This window comes from Lemur catta, chromosome 1 (assembly GCF_020740605.2).
Source record: "Lemur catta isolate mLemCat1 chromosome 1, mLemCat1.pri, whole genome shotgun sequence".
Lineage (NCBI taxonomy): Eukaryota > Metazoa > Chordata > Mammalia > Primates > Lemuridae > Lemur > Lemur catta.
The window spans coordinates 269,340,562-269,360,690 of NC_059128.1; the positions used below are offsets into that span (position 1 = coordinate 269,340,562).

General features: G+C 35.5%; 1 protein-coding gene across 1 annotated transcript in view; it reads right to left on the reverse strand.

Moving 5' to 3' along the window:
• Nucleotides 1–847: 847 nt before the first annotated feature.
• CYYR1 (cysteine and tyrosine rich 1) overlaps nt 848–20,129 on the reverse strand; it is a 101,751-nt gene continuing 82,469 nt past the window's right edge. Inside the window, 2 exon segments of the mRNA XM_045540499.1 lie at nt 848–3,307; nt 11,431–11,588. Of these exon segments, the coding sequence (XP_045396455.1) occupies nt 3,177–3,307; nt 11,431–11,588 (289 nt within the window). The 3' untranslated portion in view covers nt 848–3,176.

Sequence of the window (20,129 nt, forward strand, 5' to 3'; positions counted from 1 at the left end):
AGCTCTGGATGGTCCCGGAGCTGAGCAGCTGCAGAACTGATTAGATTCTGAGAACAGGCTGTGGCTGTGTTTGCCAGCTGCAACACCGGTTCCAAGGTCTCTCTTCTATCATCAGCCCTTCCATTCCTGCAGTAGCTTTCCCCTGCCTGGCCGTGGAGTAAGGCTCTCATTGCTCATGGATTCTCATGCAAGTTATAATTTGCTTCCATGGCCATGACCTCTTCACACATACAAATGAAGGACATCACAAGTAACTGACTAAATCCATGGTTTCTCCTGGGGGAGGCGATTGGAGTGGTTCTTTCTTCAACTATTTCCTATCTCATTGCATTTTGCATGGAAGATTTTTCTAAAGAGCAGCACTACCCGATAAGGTAACCACTAGCCACACATGAGGCTATGCAGCATGTGAAATGGGGTTAGAGAAATCGAATTTTTCATGTAATTTAATTTCAATTCATTTAAACTTAAGTGATCATATGTAGCTGGTGACTACTGTGTTGGATAGCACAGGTCTAGAGGCTGTTCTCATTATATTGTTCTTTTGTTAATTTATTTTTGGCTAATATTTATAGAACATTTTCTACGTGCCAGACACTATACTTAGAATTTTGCATATATTCATCCAAGTTTTGCAAAATCTGATGAGGCTGATTATACTATTTACATTTCTCAGAGCAGAAAGTTGAATCTTTCAGAGATGAAGTGTCCTGCATCAAATCACACAGGCAGAAGAGAGGATTCAAAACAGTCTGCCTGGCTCCAGTCCTGTGTTTCCTGTACAGAAGAACAAGGCTAAATCAGCAGGAATAGAGGGTGAAAAGAAATGGACACAAGACAATGAAAATATAATCCTTGTTATAATAGATTCTTTCATTTTATTGCTTATTGTAAACACTTTGGCCACAGCAAATATGTTAGTTTTTAAATAACCATAATTCAAAGCTTTCACATCATAGACTATTTTCCCCCAAGAAACATCATCTATGAAAAACAATCAGTGAACTCCAAAAGTCTATAATGATAATGTGCACATTTGTGCTATTGTGACACTAAATACAAACAGTAAAAATACTCATCTATTGTAGGTCTATGGGTATGTGATATGCCTTAAGGGAGGCCATAAACAACTCAAAAGAGAGATAGTGTGGACTGAAATGGCTTCTATGCGGGGAATATTTGCAGAACATAGGAGGTATGCAATAAATGTTTATTGATGGTGAAGATGATGAAAATTCTATTTCTGCTGGTCTTTTCTCTCCATTTTTCTTAAGGAACATATGGTATACTTGCACCCGACATTCTCAAATCACACAGACCCTGTCACTTTGAGTGTCATAGCTGCAGTATAGTTGAGTCTGATTATACACAGAAGAGAAATAAATTAAAACATACGTACTATTAAAATTGTGCTAAAAACTGCATGGAGGTCAGGGAGCCCCTGACTAGAATAGGTTGGAACTCTTGAATGCTTTGATTCCTCATATGTACGAAAATCATCAGTGCCTAAAAATCAAGCAAGTCATTCAAAGTAAATCTAGCGTTTAGACCTTACTGGTAGTTAGACTTTATTTCAGTTAGACCAGTGTATTTCTAGTATAGTTATTTGAAAGTAAAATATTCTATTTATATCAACTATGTAGTAAGTTTCTTAACATAATCTATATCTTAAGACATTTCTTTTGATTGTTTTATTCAGCAAAATTCTTGGCATCACTTTGAAATTTCACTGAATTATGATGATGATATTGGATTAAACATTTTAGATTTAAACATGTATAGTGATACAAAAATCTGATTATCTATTCCCAATGTTCAAGACACAATTTTTAAATACATGAAAGGACTCACATAAAAACTGTAGAAATGTTAAGGCCACTTGCAGCAAAATATGGCACATTAGAATTATTTATTAAATGTTTTTATATCTAAAGGTAGGCACTTCATAAAATTTGCATTTTGGTAAAAGGTGACAATTTGATGTCAATATCTTAACTTTTCTATGAACTCTGTAACTTTTTCAAGAGAATATATTATCAAAATTTTACAAAAAAAAAAAAAAACCCTGAAATTTGTCTAAGACTTTTGCAGAAGGGAATCCAGACTTCATTTCCCCCTCTTACTTCTTTTTGTAGCCTTCTGTATATCTTTATGGTCAAGTTCTGAGATTTCACTCCCCAACCTAAAATCCTGTGGGAATATTTGGTTTCTCATCTTTTGCTCTGAAGTGAAGTATGTCTTGCCTGTAGAACTTGATACATTTTTTTCCCCTTCACAGTTGGAATAACCTTTACCTGATCCACTAAATAAAACCAGATGATTTTTAGGTGGCAGTAGCTAGTGTTCAAGAGCTCTTGGCTTTAAGCAGCTGTTTAATCCCTTTGATCCTGTTTTAGCTTTCTAACTGAACAAATAAGATTCAACTATTCCTGTTGTTTTCATTCCTGAACGCATATAAATTCACTTCACACCTACCTAAAACATAAGCAGAACTTGTGCGGCCCAATGGACCCATCTGCCATTTGACTTAGATATCCCTTCTAGAGCATATCTCTAGCTGATAGTCGGCCAAGTTGTGTTTGAAATCTTGGCAGCAGGGAGCTTCATAAATATAATCCAGTGAATCAGAAAGCTCCAATTGCTATTTCTTATACTAAAACCAAAGTTCCCTTTCTGTAACTTCCATCCAGTGTCTCAAACAGTGCCAGGCACATAGTGGGCTCTCAGGCACTTAATAGACGTTTACTGATGAATGAAAGAATGAACAATTCTAGTTCTGGTTTGTAAAGCTACATAGAATAAAGGCGCTTCCTAATGCAGCCCAAGCCATTCTCCTGTCCTGCCTTAAGTCTTCTCTTTTCCAGGATTGATATCAAAATTTAAGGACTTCATCTAGTCCTTAAACAACATGATTATCAGATGTTTCACCCATCTCATTACTCTTCTTTGTGCTTAAGTGGATCAGTAGATCTCTTAAAATGTGGTCTTGCAGAACCAGACATAATACTCCAGATGAGGTCAGCTTTGAGCCGAGTAGGAAACCTGTGTCTCTTAGCATGGACATTCCACCTGAAAAAGTATTCCTTAGAGTAATCCTTTCCTGCCTGTTTCTGAGTAGAAACATTTCATTCCAGGCAAGATCACTGGTTGGTACATGTTCTGTGCTGGGGGAAGGATTATTTCCTTGAATTTCCGGGATAAGGAGGGGGTGGAGAACGCTGTGCTGAAGGCTGAGGGGTCGGGGAGTAGGGAGGAGGCAAGTCTGCGGGGTATTCCATCTCGTGGTCGTAACTGTAGGGGGGTGGCGCTGTTGAAAAAGAAAGGGAAAAGAGCGTCAGGCATTTAGCAAATATTTGAGTGTCTACTCTGTTGAAGCCACTGGGCTGAATACTTTGGGAGGGGGAATAATTTCAGCTGTAAAAATCTAAGCTTTGTAAGATTAAGGACACATATGCATGAAAGGGCGAATGCTCTGAAATGTGGGGCCATGGGTCAAAGTGTTTAGAGGTGGTGGTTTAGGGAAAGTTTCTTAGAAATAGGATGCTGAAGGGGCAGAGAGAGAAGCAGCTGAGGGACAATTCAAGTTTGAGCAAAAGCACAGAAGCAGGAGAGGCCTTTGGCTGAAGCAAATTTACAGGGAGGGGAGAAATGGGAAAAGACACCGAGGACTCTGCTTGTATCATCTTCATGGTGGGCCTTGAAATTCATGGAAGTAGTGCATGACATGGAGTTAACAGAGATTTTTTGACTATGCTAGTGAATAGGCTTTGGGAAGATGACTCTCTCTGTAGTATGGATAGAGGAAGACCTAGGAATATGTGCAATGATTTAATCGCATACTTGAAAGATTATAAGGGACTCATGACAGTGAAGGGGAAAATTATAGAGCCCTTGAGCAGCTGAATACTTAGGTGATGATTGTTGTGTGGAAAAAAGTGGTGAGAGAGTAAAAGAAGGGTTGAGGAATTAGGTATCCAATCTGGGACTCTCCTGTAACTTGGAGGATGGTGGAGCCATTACAGAAATAAGAAAAAAAGAAAGAAAAAAAGGAAGACAAGCAGGTTTGGGAATGGGGATGAAGAATTTAATTTTCCGAATCTTATGTGAAACATTTTCTTCAATTAATTTTTTACTGTACTATATGTCAGGAGGCTTTTAAATCACATTTAATATACGTTATAATGACTATATGTGGAAGTCTATTTTGTAGTGATTTCAATCCCGTCTCCAGGGTTGAAAGAAAGATACTCCTTGAACTGAAATTCATCCATATCTTCAATAACTGAATCATTCTGCAACATCTGAGTAACGCTCCTGCAACCAAATCTGATGATTCGCCAGTAGTTGAATCACTATCATGATCCTGATTCTGTTTGGAAATTGACGTGTCTTAACTGCCTACCATGAAAATAGCCTAAATCACAAGGCTAGTGTCATAATAATGCAAACAAATGGCCAAGTTTTTAACATTAAAATGGCAGAAAAGAACAAGCAACACTTCAATAAACGTTACTAACTGTCTTGTAAATTGCACTCTTCCCAGCAAGAATTTGATAGTGTTCTGATTAAACAGGCATATACAAACACAGAGCCTCAACGGATACAGAGACACAAGCTATGTTATCTTCGGGATCCCTTTAGTTTGCCTCTCTTTACCAAGAGCTTGATGATTTGACTAATTTACTGATCTCCCTATACTTGGAGGATGTGAGGAAGCAGAATTGAACCACTGGAGAAAAGAGGAAGACAGAGTCACCGAATTGGGTGAGATGTCCCAGAGTATTGCTTCATTGAGCAAACTTCATTGAGGACACAGCTCTGCTAAGAAATCCGAGAGGATGCACACAGCTTCTCCAACGCTCCTCAGACCCTCAGAGACTGGGTGACTCCGATCTGTTCTCTACAACAAAATGTAATAACTCCTGTGGAGTCTGAACACACGTTTTCTCTGCATTACACCCACTCCTCGGCTTCATTATAGCTAGGACTGAGACAAAGAGATTCATAATAAACTTCATCCAAGCTAAGACAGAAACACCTCAGCCTCCATGGAAAATAGGAAGTTCAGCTGGATACCCATTGAATTGTTTATTACAAGCATGTGGTTCTACGGTGGTTTTGTGCCAAAGCTTTTCCCTGCCTCCCACTTGAGGAGCACACACCAACTGATACCACTGATTGATTCGACATCATTCACAGTCATGAAGCCACGGCATGTGTTTATGTGTTTGTAACAAAGCGTTTATATTCTGCCATCTGCATAAAAACTGCTGGAGGGCATTTCAACAAGAATTCCTATGGTTTATTCAGCTGCATGTTCAATATGAGAATCTGAGATATAAAACGGCATTCTTTCATTCATATATCTTTGAACTTTGATAAAGTGATATAATGTTAAAGAGCAGTATTTTCAGGACTATGCATCATGAAATAAAAATGGAACATCTTTTATAACATCAGCCCCTGGAGGACATTTGAAATAATACTTGTGTAATTGTGGATGTGTGCCCTTTCTTTCTTGCAGATGGGATTTCACTAGGACAGAAGCTTTTGGAGGTATCAATTTTAGAATTCCTATCAATTTTAGAACAAAACAAAAGAAGTTTTGTTCTTTTTTTTTTACAGGTCTAATCATCTTTAAAAGATGTATGGATGCAGTTGGACATATGGTGTTTTTGAAATTCTTTCATAATCGATATTCTAATTTTCCGATTTAAATAGGGTAAATATGCCATTTATCCTCAATGTCTAACATAGTTGTCCACAATGCTAAAACATTTAGGATGCTATGAAATTCAGAGAAGAAATGTCATGTTTTCAACCCATTCAGTCCAGTTTTTCTAAAGCTGGTGTGGTGGGAAGATGTATGGTGTTATTGAAACTATTCAAGATTATTTTAGAAAATTTGGAACAGAGGAAAATCATCTATAATTTTGTCAGCCTAAATAACAAATAATATCTTTGCATACTATTTTTTAGACATGTGTATTTATATCCTTGCAGTCATGGAATATGGTATATACTTTTTCACTTTGTATTATGACATGCCTTTTTCATTCTGCTACATATTTTTCATAAACTTTATTGTTAGTGGCTGCATATTATTCCACTGGCCATTCACTTACTTGAAGGTTAAATTTTTTTATTATAAATAATGGAATGATGAATATCTTCTTACACATAGACTTTTAAAAAATTATTTTGATTATTTCTTTAGAATAAAATTCCAGAAATTGATTAACTGGCTTAAATAATATGTAAATTTTATTGCTTAGAGAACATTATAAAACTGTTTTCAGAAAGAATTGTTTCATTTTATAAGGATATCAGCAAGGCATACAGGGACACTATCATTTTATATTTTGGTAATTTAATAAGTGAAAAAATACAGCTCTTTATTTTACTTTATTTATCATTTCTTTGATAATATTTAGTTTTGACATTGTTCTACATCTTGTCCAGTGTAATTCATATTGAATAAATTTTTTTTGTTCTGTACTGATAATCTATAAATAAGGATCTTAATTAAAATTAAGATATAATTAAGATATAGACAAGCATAGAAAATTATATATCTTTTAAGAATGACTCTGTTAAAATGGTTTATTTTATTATATAATTTTTAAACTTATTGACATACTGAAGTTTGAAACTTGTATATAACAAAATATATGGTTTGTCATTTTTTTGATCTCTTTTGTGTTGTTTACAAGTGTAAAAATTAGTCATCTTTTTCACATATTAGATATATAACCATCCTATTTATGAATTTATCCATTTGAATTTATATATTTAATGCTTTTTGACATCTGTTATTTTACTTGGTGTATTTTTGCCTCAGAATTTATTCTTTCTAAGCTTTTAATGTCAGTTAAGCCAAATTATTTGAATGCAGCCTATTAAATAATCCTCACTTTTTACAGTTTTTTAAATGTCTCCTTTCGACTATGTAAGATTCTAAGCTATCTGTTGTGTTCCAATGACCAAGGCATATCTTTTTGTACCAGAAACACCTTGATTTATTACCGGTTTTAGTACCTGGTTTTAGTACCTGGTAGAACTGGTGAATCTCGTCACTTATTTTTAAAGACAATTTCTAATATTTTTGCTAGACGCCAACCTTCTCTGCTCTCCTCCAAACCCCACTATTCGCAATTCACCTGAACCCCTCCCAGAGTAGAGGGTTTCAATGAAGGCCCACAAAGCCCCTGGCAAGACTTTTACTATCTCTACTTGAGCCATGTAATCTCCATACTGCCTATTTCTCCTCTACAAAGGCCTAAGTTGCTAAGATATATTTGAACCCATCATTCCTGTTCTCCTCAGAAAATGTCAAGACAATTCCCATCAAGTTTTATATCCCTCTGTCACCATGAGAGGGATGAGCTCCTAGAGCATCCTCATTGTAGACCTCTAACCCTGGGAGGCTTTGCACATCTAATCTCATTGATTTTCCAAACTTTCTCCACTCCATTTCTCTGTGCTCAGTGGGAAACAGTCTACCATCCTCTCCCTCTTTTTATTGCTCTACCATGTTACTGCAGCTCAGAACATGAGGAAGCTCTCTTCTGGTCATGCCTGTTTTCTCAAAGAAATAAGATCTGTTGAAAATCATCTGCTGAGAGTAAGAAAGGCTGAGGGGATTTTTGAGTTTTAAGAAGAGAGAAGAATGTATGATAGTTACCCTGGAATGGAAGGCAACATTCACTTTACCTTTTTACTCTAATTAAAATCTGATTTTCATGAGAGGACAGCTTCCTGGGCAGCACTACCAAATCAGAGCTGTTTTTTTTCCTCCCCCATCCTACAAACTACAGGGCTGGGGGGTGCTCAGGGTGTGTGTGATATTCATAAGCACTTTTCAAACCATTATCTTCCAAACACTCGAAAAACCTGAGCTCTGAGTTCGAGACCAGCCCGAGCAAGAGTGAGACCCCATCTCTACTAAAAATAGAAAACTTAGGTGGGCACAGTGGTGCATGCCTATAGTCCCAGCTACTTGGGAGGCTGAGACAGGAGGATAGGTTGAGCCCAGGATTTTGAGGTTTCAGTGAGCGATAATGATGCCACTATACTCTAGCCTGGGGGACAGAGTGAGACTCTGTCTCAAAAACAAAAAAATAAAAAAACCTAAAACAAAAAGCCAAGCCCCTGAACGTTTTTGCAGCACATGTGCTACTACCTTCCACTCTTCTTGTTATCAATATCTGGGGCCCACCCTGCCCCAAACCCTCATTCACTGAAGGTTTAGCATCTGGCCCATGCTCTTTCCACCACAACTTCTATTATTCTCCGAGATTTCAACATCCACATAACTCTGCCTCTCAGTCCCTTGACTACTTTGGAAGGTCACTGTCCAACAAAGAGTCAAGTATGGCAGCCGAAGGACATTTTTTTCCTCCCTAGTGCAGAGTAATAATGTTCACTGTAAGGTTTCCCACTGAGGACTTTCACCAAGGGATATGATAACCTTCACTATATATGTTCTCCTTATTTTTCTGGCCTCTAGGCAGTAGGACTACACAATAAGTTAGGCTGTTATCTCAATTATTACAGGGTTAATTAATTAATGTGGGTAAAAGCATTCTGTATTTCCACAGATGAAAGATTTCAAAAAGGATTCAACACTATTATATGTTGTTTGCTGATCCTTTAAGTAAAAGCTTAGTGACTTTGAGAAGGAAATGAGAAGTAATCGTGTACATTATGTTTTTGAAGACCTAGTCTTTTTGCAGTAAAAATGCTTCCAGCAAAAGGTTCATTATATTTCTTGCATTATTCAGTTTTTAGAACAATGCATTCACTGAAAATGCAACACGCTGCTGTGATCTGCCAGTATGAACGATGCCACTATAAAGCTTTAAGAACATATTTCCATGCACAAAATAGAAACCTCAAACCCAAGAAAACACATAACATCACTTTAAAATATCGAGCCCCATTTTGTATCTTGTAATTTTATTCAAAGTTTGGACCTACAGAAGGGCAAAATAAAATGTATTTTATTAAAGTATTTAAAAATGTTTTTAAAAAATATTTTTGAGCAAGCGAGTATCTAGACTGTTTCTATGAAGCAATTCTCACTGTCTTCTCTCCAATTGTCTCTGCTTGACCTTCCTCTGTTCTTCTCTTGGGTTATGGATTGACCCAGGGACAATGAAGAGATGTGAAGAATAAAAAATAATTCCATCCATTTTTTTTTCCTTATATCCCAACATATTGACACCATCCCCAACAATATTCTTGCAAGTTGGGAAGATCTGAAATGGCAAATTGCTTTTGTAGTGAGTAAAAGCTATGTATTTCAGGGTGGAATTTAAGGTCAGTTCCACAGGTATTGATGTATTACTAAATCAGGTCTTGTCACTAGCTGTGTTTGTCATTCATTCAGCTGACTGCCCGCCATCTTCCAGCCTGGTCTTACCCGCTAGGGTTAGAGTAGTGAACAAACTAGAACAAAATAGTGTTAACATTCTAGAGGAAGGAGATGGGCAATAAATAATAAACATAATGATCAGGTAAACTGTATGACATCTTAGAAGATTTAAAGCACCCTGAAAAAAAGCAGAGTGGCACAGGAGGATTGGGGTGCTGTGGGGAGGGACACATCACGATCTTAAATAGGGTGTAGTGGGGCAGACTTCATTCAGGAGGTGACCTGTGGTCAGAGACTTGAATGAAGTGAGGGAGTCAGTGTTCTCGGCAAAGCCCTACGGTGGGAATGTGGTCTGTGTGTTCATGGAACAGCAAGGGGAAAAGTGTGACTAGAGCCAGACTAGTGGAGACAGAGGAGAACGGTTGGAGAAATAAAAAGAGGAACCAATTAATGTGGCACCTTGAAGGCCCTGGTAAAGCATTTGCCTTTTACTTTGGATAAAATGAGAAACCACTGGCTTTGGCTCTTCCTCTGGGGCAAACAAAGAGCCACTGGAAGGTGTAGAGCACGGGAGTGATATGATCTGACATCTACTTTAAAAGGTTCACTTTGGCTACCGGCTTGAGAATACACCCCAGGTGCCGAAGGCGGATGCTCACAGTAATGGAGGAGGAGTAAAACCAAGGTAGTAATAGCGTTTATTTCTCACTGTGAGAAGTAGGCAGATACCAGATGTATTTTGACGATGGAGCCAAGAAGTTTTCCTGGTAGACTGCATGTAGGTTTGAAGGAAAGAGGGAAATCAAGGATGACTTCAGGGTTTTTGGCCAGAGTATCTGGAAGGCTAGAGATGTCATCAACTGAAATGGTGAAGGCTTTGGGTGGAAGGGAATTTGGGGGGAAGATATAGCTTTACACAGGTTAAATTTGGGATATTTATTAGACATTCAACTGACTATGTCCAGTAGGCACTGGGATAAAATGAATCTGAAATTCAGCAGAGAGATTTGGAATGGAGATATATAACTTTGGGAGGCATTAGCATATAAATGATACTTAATACCTCAAGGCCCAGTGACACAACCAAAGAAGTAAGCGTAGACACAGTGTAGGAGAAGACATAAGACTGACCCCTGAGGCATTGCAGGACATGAAGATGTGAAGATGATGGAGAAGAGGACACATTGACAAAAGAAAAATGGGAGAAACTATCATTCCTATGATTCATCTGAAATTTGCTCCCTCAAGCTGAAGATGATAGAGAAAAGATTAAAGGAGGAAGGAGGGATTAGGAAATTAATACACAAGGCAGATTGCATGTAGAGGGTACCCTGTCCTTTTTATATAGGGACTGACAGAGAGGGGACATGAGTGTAGACAGGAAATTATCTTCCTAAGGGTGTATTAAATTTAGAACTTGCTTGCCTTTTATACGTCACATTGTACATGCACAGATTGACCTAGAAAGCACTACTGAAATCATCTAATTCAAAATGAAGTATTTTGTTTATGGATTCACATGTGCTCAATATATTTATATGTGGAAATTTAGCATAGTCTCAACAAATACTTGTCAAATTATTAATATATTACCTTTGCTGTTTGTTGAGAATTTTATTAGATTAAAGCTATTCTTTGAATAATGAGGACATATAAAAACTTTCTTCAATAGTTTTTCACAAGACATCTATATCTATTGAATTGGATGCCAGTTTATTGAGACATATAACTTTCTCTATAATAACTTGTCAGAACTCACCAGCAGGTAGACACAGTGGGTGTGAATTGTCTATTTATCTTAATTCCGGCTGACTGGCAATTGTAGTCGATGAGACAGCCATTGAAAATATGAATATCTTCAAATATGAGATGAACTTTATTACTTGTATCTAATCTCTGTTCAAAGCTAGAATGTCAATCTTCAAATACTTAAAGATATCCTATAAAATGGGAGATTATTTCAGTGAGAGTCTGTAATGTTTCCTTCTCTCTCTAAGGTGTAGAGCCTAACTCAAAAATCTGACCTCTCCTTGGGGAGTAAACAGTTTGCTTACCAGGGTAGGAGGCGATGGTGTTGATGTGGGTAGTTCTGATGACACCCACCCGGGTGCCCCGATTGTTTTTTATGCACATGCAGATGCAGATGGCAATTCCAGCAATGACCCCCATGATAAATACAATTCCAAACACGATGCCAGCAATTGCAGTGCCCCTAAAAAGGAAACACAAAAGTATGTTCATTTAGAAGGCTCATAAGGATTCTTCAGTCTTTGAAACACAGCTCGCTGACTATATGACAAGTGATTCTTTACAAATGTTCTTAGGGATAATGTTGAAAAAAGAATGCCCTAAATTGACCAAGCAAATACTCTTCTGTATTTCAATAGATAAGAAAAAGTTATAAATCTTTAGGGCATCTTCTTTCAGCACAGTTGACCAACTCATCGTTCAGTCTTGTTCTTAAAATTTGTATATTTATACAAAGCACAATTCTCTAGATATGTTCTCTAAAATAATAATTTAAAAACCATTATGCTGTGTGCCTAAACAGCAAAGAATTTATCAATCGGACATACAGCATATATGTTTAATAAATGCAATTTGGTAAATGTCAAAATATTAACTAAAATTTAACATTTATGACTGACTAAAACTCTTTGTAGAACAAGAATAATTTTTTTTTTCTTAACAAAACAATAAGAAAACCCAAACCAAACATCACAATTTTTAATTATCCAGGGAACAGTTATGACAAACAAGTATTCCCATTAAATTCAGGAACAATGTAAGCAAAAATTCTATGTCTGTTAATGTTAATGGTTTCTTCCAGAAAGTTTTAGATCATGCAACAAAACCAAAAATAGAAAAAACTTACACAAAAGAGTAAACATTATCACTATTTGTGGATAATACAATTTGCAGGTGTAAATCCATTCATCCACTATTTTGAAAAGTAATGAGGAAATATTTGTTAAAATGTAAGTTTTGACCAGGCAGTATCATTTCTGGCAATGCCTCCTAAGGAAATATAGCACATATATGCATAAATAACAAGGATGTTCATCAAAGTGTTGTTGTTAATAGCGAAGTATGAGAAACATCTTAAAGGTTCATAAAGAGTGATTGACAGAAAAAAAATGGTACATAAGAAAATGAATCTTATATAATGATTAAAAAGGATGAAGAGATCCACAAGGATTGAGGTGAAATGTTTATAATACATGGTTAACTTAATGACTGGAGAAGCAAGTCCTAACAGGATAATACCAGTATTAACAGAATCATTGCAATAGGGTAAAACTGTATTTTTATATATCAAAAATTTCTATATATTAATATATAGTGATTATCTTGTAAATATGTGAAAATAAAGAAAATTTTCATAATGTGCCTGGATTTAAAAAAAAATCTATTTTGTCAGATCCTTAGGATTCTTCATGTTTGGAGACTCATGTTCTTCAGTTCTTGAAGCTGTTTCATAAATTGAAAATTTCCTCTCGACCATTTTCTGTTTCTTTTCTGAAAATCTAGTCTGAAATAAGCTCCTGAACTTTCTGGATGGCTTCACTAATTCTTTTAAAATCTCCTTTTTTTTTTTTTTAACTACCTTCTGGGGACTTTCATTGATTTTATCTTCCAAAATTTTATTGAATTTTTAAATTTCAGCTATCATATTTTTAATTTTCAGATGCTCTATCTTATCCTCTATTGCACACCCCCCTCCTTTTATAGTGTCCTATTTTGCTTTCACGGGTGCAGTCTCTCCTGTCAATCACTGAAGGACCAATGATACATTCTTTGAAACTTTTTCTGCTCTTTGTATTTCCTCTGTCCTATCTAAGTTCCTTCTTATTGATTGTTTATTTTGATCTCTTTCATGTTTGATGTTTTCCTCAAATGTCTGGAGATCATTGAATCCCCTCCTATTTAAAACAGCAACAATGAAAAAAGAGGCTCTAAGCATCTACTTAAAAGTTCAGTGGGTGAGGCCAGAATCTGACAGGTGAACTGCACAGAAGAGTACCATTTGAGGTCAGTTCTCATAGATCTTTTCCTTGGGGCTGTTCATTTTTCTCCATGAGAGGATTCTCCAGTTTTATACGTTTGAGGTATCAACCTGACTGCCTGTATCCTGGAGCTTGGAGTTTGACCGGTAAGGATATGAACTTTCACAAAATCTTCACACTTTCAGGTCAGAGACCTGGTTTCTGGCTCTTCTGTGACCGCTGTCTTTCAGGTTTAACTGTGGAGGCTTACAGGTTTATGTCTTTGGAAACAAATCTTTGTGGTTTAAAACCATGATCTCTGAAGCCAGACCACCTATGTTCCAATTGTAGCTGGGGGATCCTGGGGCAAATTGCTCGACCTCTCTGTGCCTCAGTTTCCTCATTTATAAAATGAAGATCAGATTGATGCTTTTCTGACTCTCCTCTCAAATGTCTTACAATGAGTCTTGTGCTTATGGACTTATTTGTAGGATAAACAAGTTCTTATTTTTAGCACCATCTAAACATCTATTCTATATTTTGCTAGGACAGGCCCATAATTTCTCACCCTAAACTTTGGGGCCAGACATGTCTTATAGTCAGGAATTTTCAGATTTTGGAAAGGGAATACAGTCTATGTGCTGTATATTGTATAATACTCCCAGGGACAGCTGGGGCAGCCTCCTGAAGACATTGAGGAGACATTTACATTTCTACAGTGAAGGTGAAAATATTAACACTCGTAGATAATATAGAGACTACACAAAAGCCACAGGTTTGTTCAGGTCCAGTCTTGCAATTTCAGAATCTGCAATTCTGAAATCCTCAAAAAGTTTTGAAAAGTGAAAGTGCAGATAAAGGACTATGAACCTGTATTTGTACTTTCCAGAAGATATTTTTCTCTCTAAGACTTTTTCCCACTCACATCAAAAAATGGAATACCATTAAGAATTTCAATACACTCCTTTAAAATATTTCTATAGGCATTTTCACTTTGTTATCAAATTAAGAAGGCAGAATGTGAGACATATTTGGATGTGCTGCTATTAGTAATCAAAGAATGGCAGAATCTAGTAGTTTATTTAATATTATAAATCTTTTCAGAAAAAAAGATTTATTAAAGGAGATAATTTGAAGTAAGAAAACTAAAAGTAATCTGGAAACCTCCTTTTTATTGTAATTTTCAGGTCCAAATAAGATTAAATTGGAGGGCTTAATTTATGTTCCAGAAATAATCAATGGCCCAATTACTCAGAAATGGAGTTTCCAAAGTATGTGTTATGGAAGCTGTTAAGATATCAAATTAGGGCATATTTATGTTCCTTAATTCCTTTTTTAAATGGAGGAAAGTAGAAAATTAGTCACATTTTGTGTTGGCAGCTCTAGCAAAAGTGCCTGCTCTTGAGGTCAATAATAAACTTTCAACCAATGTATTAAATTAGGATTTTTGCTTAAATCATGATTTTGGTGTCCTTCGTTCTTTGATATCCACTAGCAATTGTAAATTAGTTATTTAAGACATGGCAAGTATAAAATTTATAACATCATTTACTGTTATTAATTAAAAGAAACAATAAACAAATAGTAACCTTCTTATATATAAATAATTTGCTTTAGTCAACTGTTGGAAATAGAGAAACTATTTATTTATTTGAGAAATTTGGTATCATTAAAACCCTGACAAAATTTTAGGGAATGTATTTTGTTTTGAAACAATGCTTTGTAAGGTTTGCACATTCTCCGCCCTCTTTTAAACTTTTATTTTAAAATAATTATAAATTCACAGGAAGTTGTAAAATAGTACAGAGAGTTCCCTTCACCCGGTTTCCCCTGATGATTACATCTTAGGTAAATATAGCGGAACATCAAAACCAGGAAATTGGCATTGTTATAAAGTGTGTGTATAGTTCTGTGTCATTTTAACACATGCACAGAATCATGTAACCACTAGCAAGCAAGGCACAAGACTATTCCACCATCACGAAATATTTCCCTGGTGCTACCACTATGCTTTATGGTCTTACCCACCCCCTTTTTCTCCCAATCATCAGTAACTCCTGGCACCACTAATTTGTTCTCCATTTCTGTAATTTTGTCATTTCAAGAATGTTATACAAATGAAATCATACAGTATGAGACCTTTTAAGATAATATCTTTTTCTCTCAGCATAGTGCCTTTGGAATCCATCCTAGTTTTTGTGTGCATCAATAGTTCATTCCTAGAGGAATAGTATTTCATGATATGGCTATAATACAGTTCGTTTAACTATTACTTATGGTAGGATATTTTGGTTATCGGCTTTTACAAATAGAGCTGCTATAAAATATCATATGCAGGTTTTTGTGTGGAGAAAAGAATTCATTTCTTTGTGATAAATGCCCAGAAGTGCAAATTCTGGAATGTATGATAAAATAGATGCTTGATTTTTAAAGAAACTGCCGAAGTATTTTCCAGAGTAGCTGCACCATTTTTAAATTCTTTGTGTTAGAGATCCAGTTTCTCTGCATCTTTGCGAGTATTTGGTGTTTTCATTAGTATTATTCTTTTGCAAATTATGAATTTTACTATAAAAATTAAATTTCACAACAGGGAATATAGTTCAGAAAACAATTTTTAAAGGTTAGGACATTAATCAGAAAGCCTTATTTAACAACAAATGATTTAAATTGACTTGTAGTGTTTATATTTTGATTTATGCCACTACTTCTATTTGGTCCTTCTTTTTCTAGGCAAAGATCTGTCTCATAATTGACACAAATACCTTTTCCACAATCCTCCCCAAAATTTGCACATAGCACAATTGTCAAATAAAATACAGAGTGGCTTCATTATTTTTTATTTTAGCTGTTTTAATAGATGTGTAGCTGTATCTCACAATGGTCTTATTTTGCATTCCCCTAATGGCTCGTGAGATTGAACATCTTTTCATGAGCTTGTTTGTCATTCATTTTCTTCAGTGAAATGTCTCTCCAAATCTTTTGCCCATGTTCTAATTGGATTGTTTGGTTTTTTAATGGTTGAACTTTTGAGATTTCTTAATAAATTCTAGATATGAGTCATTTATCAAATATGTAGTTTGCAAATATTTTTTTCCAGTATGCAGCTTGTTTTTCCATCCTCTCAATTGGGTTTTTCACAGAACAAAAGTTTTAATGAAGTCCAATTTATCATTTTTTTCTTTTATAGATGGTGCTTTTGGTATCATGTCCAAGAACTCTTCACCAAGCCCTAGATCCTAAAGATTTTTCTATAAGATATATAGTTTTACATTTGATATTTAAACCTATGATCTATTTTGGTTTAATTTTTGTATAAAGTGTCAGGTTTAGGTTCAGGTTCTTTTTGTTTTCTTTTTGCCTGTGGATACCCTCATTACTCCAGTACCATTTATTAAAAACACTATCTCGCCTCCATTGCATTGCTTTTGCACCTTCGTCAAAAATCGGGTGATCATGCTTGTGTGGGACTATTTCTGTTTTGTATATTTTGCTCTTATTGCATAAGGGGTTTTATAAACGTTAATTAGATTCTATTGGTTGGTGAAGTTGTTCAGTTCTTCTATATCCTTGCTGAGTCTTTTTCTAATTGTTCTATCAATTATTGAGAGAGGAGCGTAGATGCCTCCAACTATAATTGAGGATTTGTCTATGTGTCTTTTTAGTTCTATCAGTTTTCGCTTCACATATTTTGAAGCTCTTTTGTTGACCTTTGCCAGTTGGCATTGGGGTCTGGTTGTATTTTTTTTTTTCTTGTGGTGTTTGTAGTCAAATGATTATTGTCTAAAAGTTTTCTGTCTTGCTAGGCTGCTTCTTTCTGACTCTTTTGGACACAGAGAGAAAGCTTTTGTTGGGGCTTTTATTGTGTGAGCCCTTTGGTGTTTCCAGGTTGGCAACTTCTTCATCTCGAGGTTTGGGATGATTGAGGCAAAAAGAAAACCCATGGAACTTACAGTTGCATTGTTCTTCAGGCCATGAGGTTCCTAGCTGTTCTGCCTTCTTTTCTGCACCTTTCAGAATCTTCGTATATGCTTGTTTTATATATAACATCTAGGGATTTTAAGTTGTACTTAGAAGGAGGAATAGGCAAAAATATATCTACTCCAGAAATATACTTTTGTACAGTAAAATGCTGTAATAAGAGACATTGTTTAAAATTGTAAAGGGATTTTTTTGTAAAGTACAAGTAACATATAAACACCTTTATATAATAGATTAAAAAACGTGATGAATATCTTTAAAGACACAGCTTTTAATACTGCTTAGGTTTTTAGGGCAAAAACAATGGTCATTGACCTACATATATCCTATGATTCTGGACCTTTTCCTTTGCATATTGGAGGTGCTCAAAAAATCTTTACTATATACACAAATTAAGCTACTTCAACCACATTTATTAAACTATTGTGAAACGATTACCTACAAACTCTTCCTCTGTAATAAAAGAAGTGGTACCCTTCCTTAAAGGGATTCGTCAATTTTTAACACAAATCAAACCTGAAATGGCATTTTTTGGAGGGAGAAGAAAGAAATATAACTTCTTTTTGATGCTGTTAATTATTTTAATTTTAACTGCCGATTATCTGGATAATAAGGTACAATCTGGATAAGTATACACGGAAAGAAAACATTCTGTTTTCAAAATGCTACTCTAATACCTTTCAAGAATTCTACAAAATTTCAGAATTATCTTCTCATGATATTTAATAATTTTGTGTGAGTTTGGTATTAAACAAAAACATTCAGCTTTCATGGTTACCTACAACAATCAACAGAAACAAACCAAGGCAGTATAAACAAATTTTTCTTTTAAATTATTCATTATAATTATTCCTCATAGTGAATGCTTTTTTAGTCAATTTAGTCCAGGAATAAGCAAACTAAAGCCATGGGCAAAATGAGGCCCACTAGTTGTTTTTGTAAATAAAGTTTTATTGGGATGAAGCTACATCCATTTGTTAACATGTTGCCCATGTTTGGTGCTTTGGTGCTACAATATCAAAATTAAATAGTTGTGACAGAGACTACTTGGCGTACAAAGCCCAAATGTTTACTATCTAGCTCTCCATAGAAAAAGTATACTGATCACTGACTTAATTGACTCATGAGTAAATTAATGTTGCCTTTCCCTAGGGGACTTTTTCTAAAAAGTTATGCCACCAATGACACTGTAAAAAGCAAGTGGTAGCATAGGCAGGACAATTTGTACTAAAAATCTAACATTCTATGGTATTTGGAAGCTCTTTTAATTCCATTAATTAGAAACTCTCAAGAGTTGCAAGGTTTGAAGATTCTTTTTGATTAACCCTATTAATATTATTTATTCACTATAGTACATTTCTGATGCTACCTCAACACAAAAATCACTAATGTCTTGTGGGATAATAAAAAATATTTGATCTTTGTCTTTGGCTCCTGGCACATAGCTCTGAAAACCCTTGGAATCTCTGGACAAATGAGTGTCTTTTGTATGCTAACAATATACCTGGTGGCTGGGGGGTCCCTAGATAGTTTCAAGATAGGGGCTGGTTGCTAGAAAGAGCAAGGCATGGTTAGAGCCATTGGAACTTTCAGCCCAATGGCCAGTGATTTTATCAAATATGCCTATGTAATGAAATTTCAGTTAAAAACCCCAAATGAACTGATGAACCCCAAATGGATGATGAACACATCCATTTGGACGGTTGCATGCCTGGAAAGGGCATGGAACTTCTAGAATTTCTGTGCCCCTTCCCCCATACTTTGCCCTATGCATCTCTTCCATTTGGCTGTTTCTGAGCTGTAAGCAATGTGTTGTACTGAGTTCTACAAATTATTAAACTTCAAGGAGGGGTTTGTGGGCACCCCTGACTTTGTAGCCAAGTCGGATGGAGGTATGGGTAATGTGAGGACCCAATGTGACTGGTGTCTGATGTAAGGGCAGTCTTAATGGGACTGAGCCCTTGAGTCTATGGAGTCTGAGGCTAACTCTGGGTAGGGTTAGAATTCAACTGAATTGTAGGCAGACACTCAGTTGATGTCAGAATTGTTTGGTGTCAGGAGAAAAAAAAAAACTCACATGCTTACTTTTCTGTTATACAAAAATCTTTGTCGATTTTGTTTTTTTTTGGTAGATGCATGTAAGTATCAGCTGTTAATGTTTAATTCCATAGGTAGATATTGACCACTTACTGATAATGAAAACATTTTGAATAAAATCATGGGTTGAAAATTTATAACAAAATGAAATTTTGTAATCAAGTTGTTAAATGTATCTGTAGTGGCTCTAATAATGATATGAAACTTTTTATATGAAACCTTTTATAACAGGGCTCAGAGATAATATATTTTATTCCATAAATAGCTTTCATAAGTAAAGATGATTCTGATAATGTTGCAATTGTGACAATAATATTTATAATACACTTTTAGGCTTAGCACTGCTATATAACAAGTTAATACAGATATCTTGATGTGGTTTTGCTATTAAATAATACTTAAGGAAAATAGTAGATATAAAAAGAACACCAGTGTAATAATTCTCTTCTCTGATATGACCCAATTTACAAATGCATTTTGCAAAACAGTATAATACAAAGGACTTATGAATATTCTATGTGTAATTTGATAACATCAGTTCCAATAAAATAGGAAAATTAAAAAAGGCCATGGGGATATTTGATATCCATATAAGAAGTAGGCAAAAGTACAGAATATTTTTGTTAAGAGAAACTTTCATATTGACATAAAAGTTTTTAAGAAGCATATAAGCAAGAGGTAAAAATTTTAGA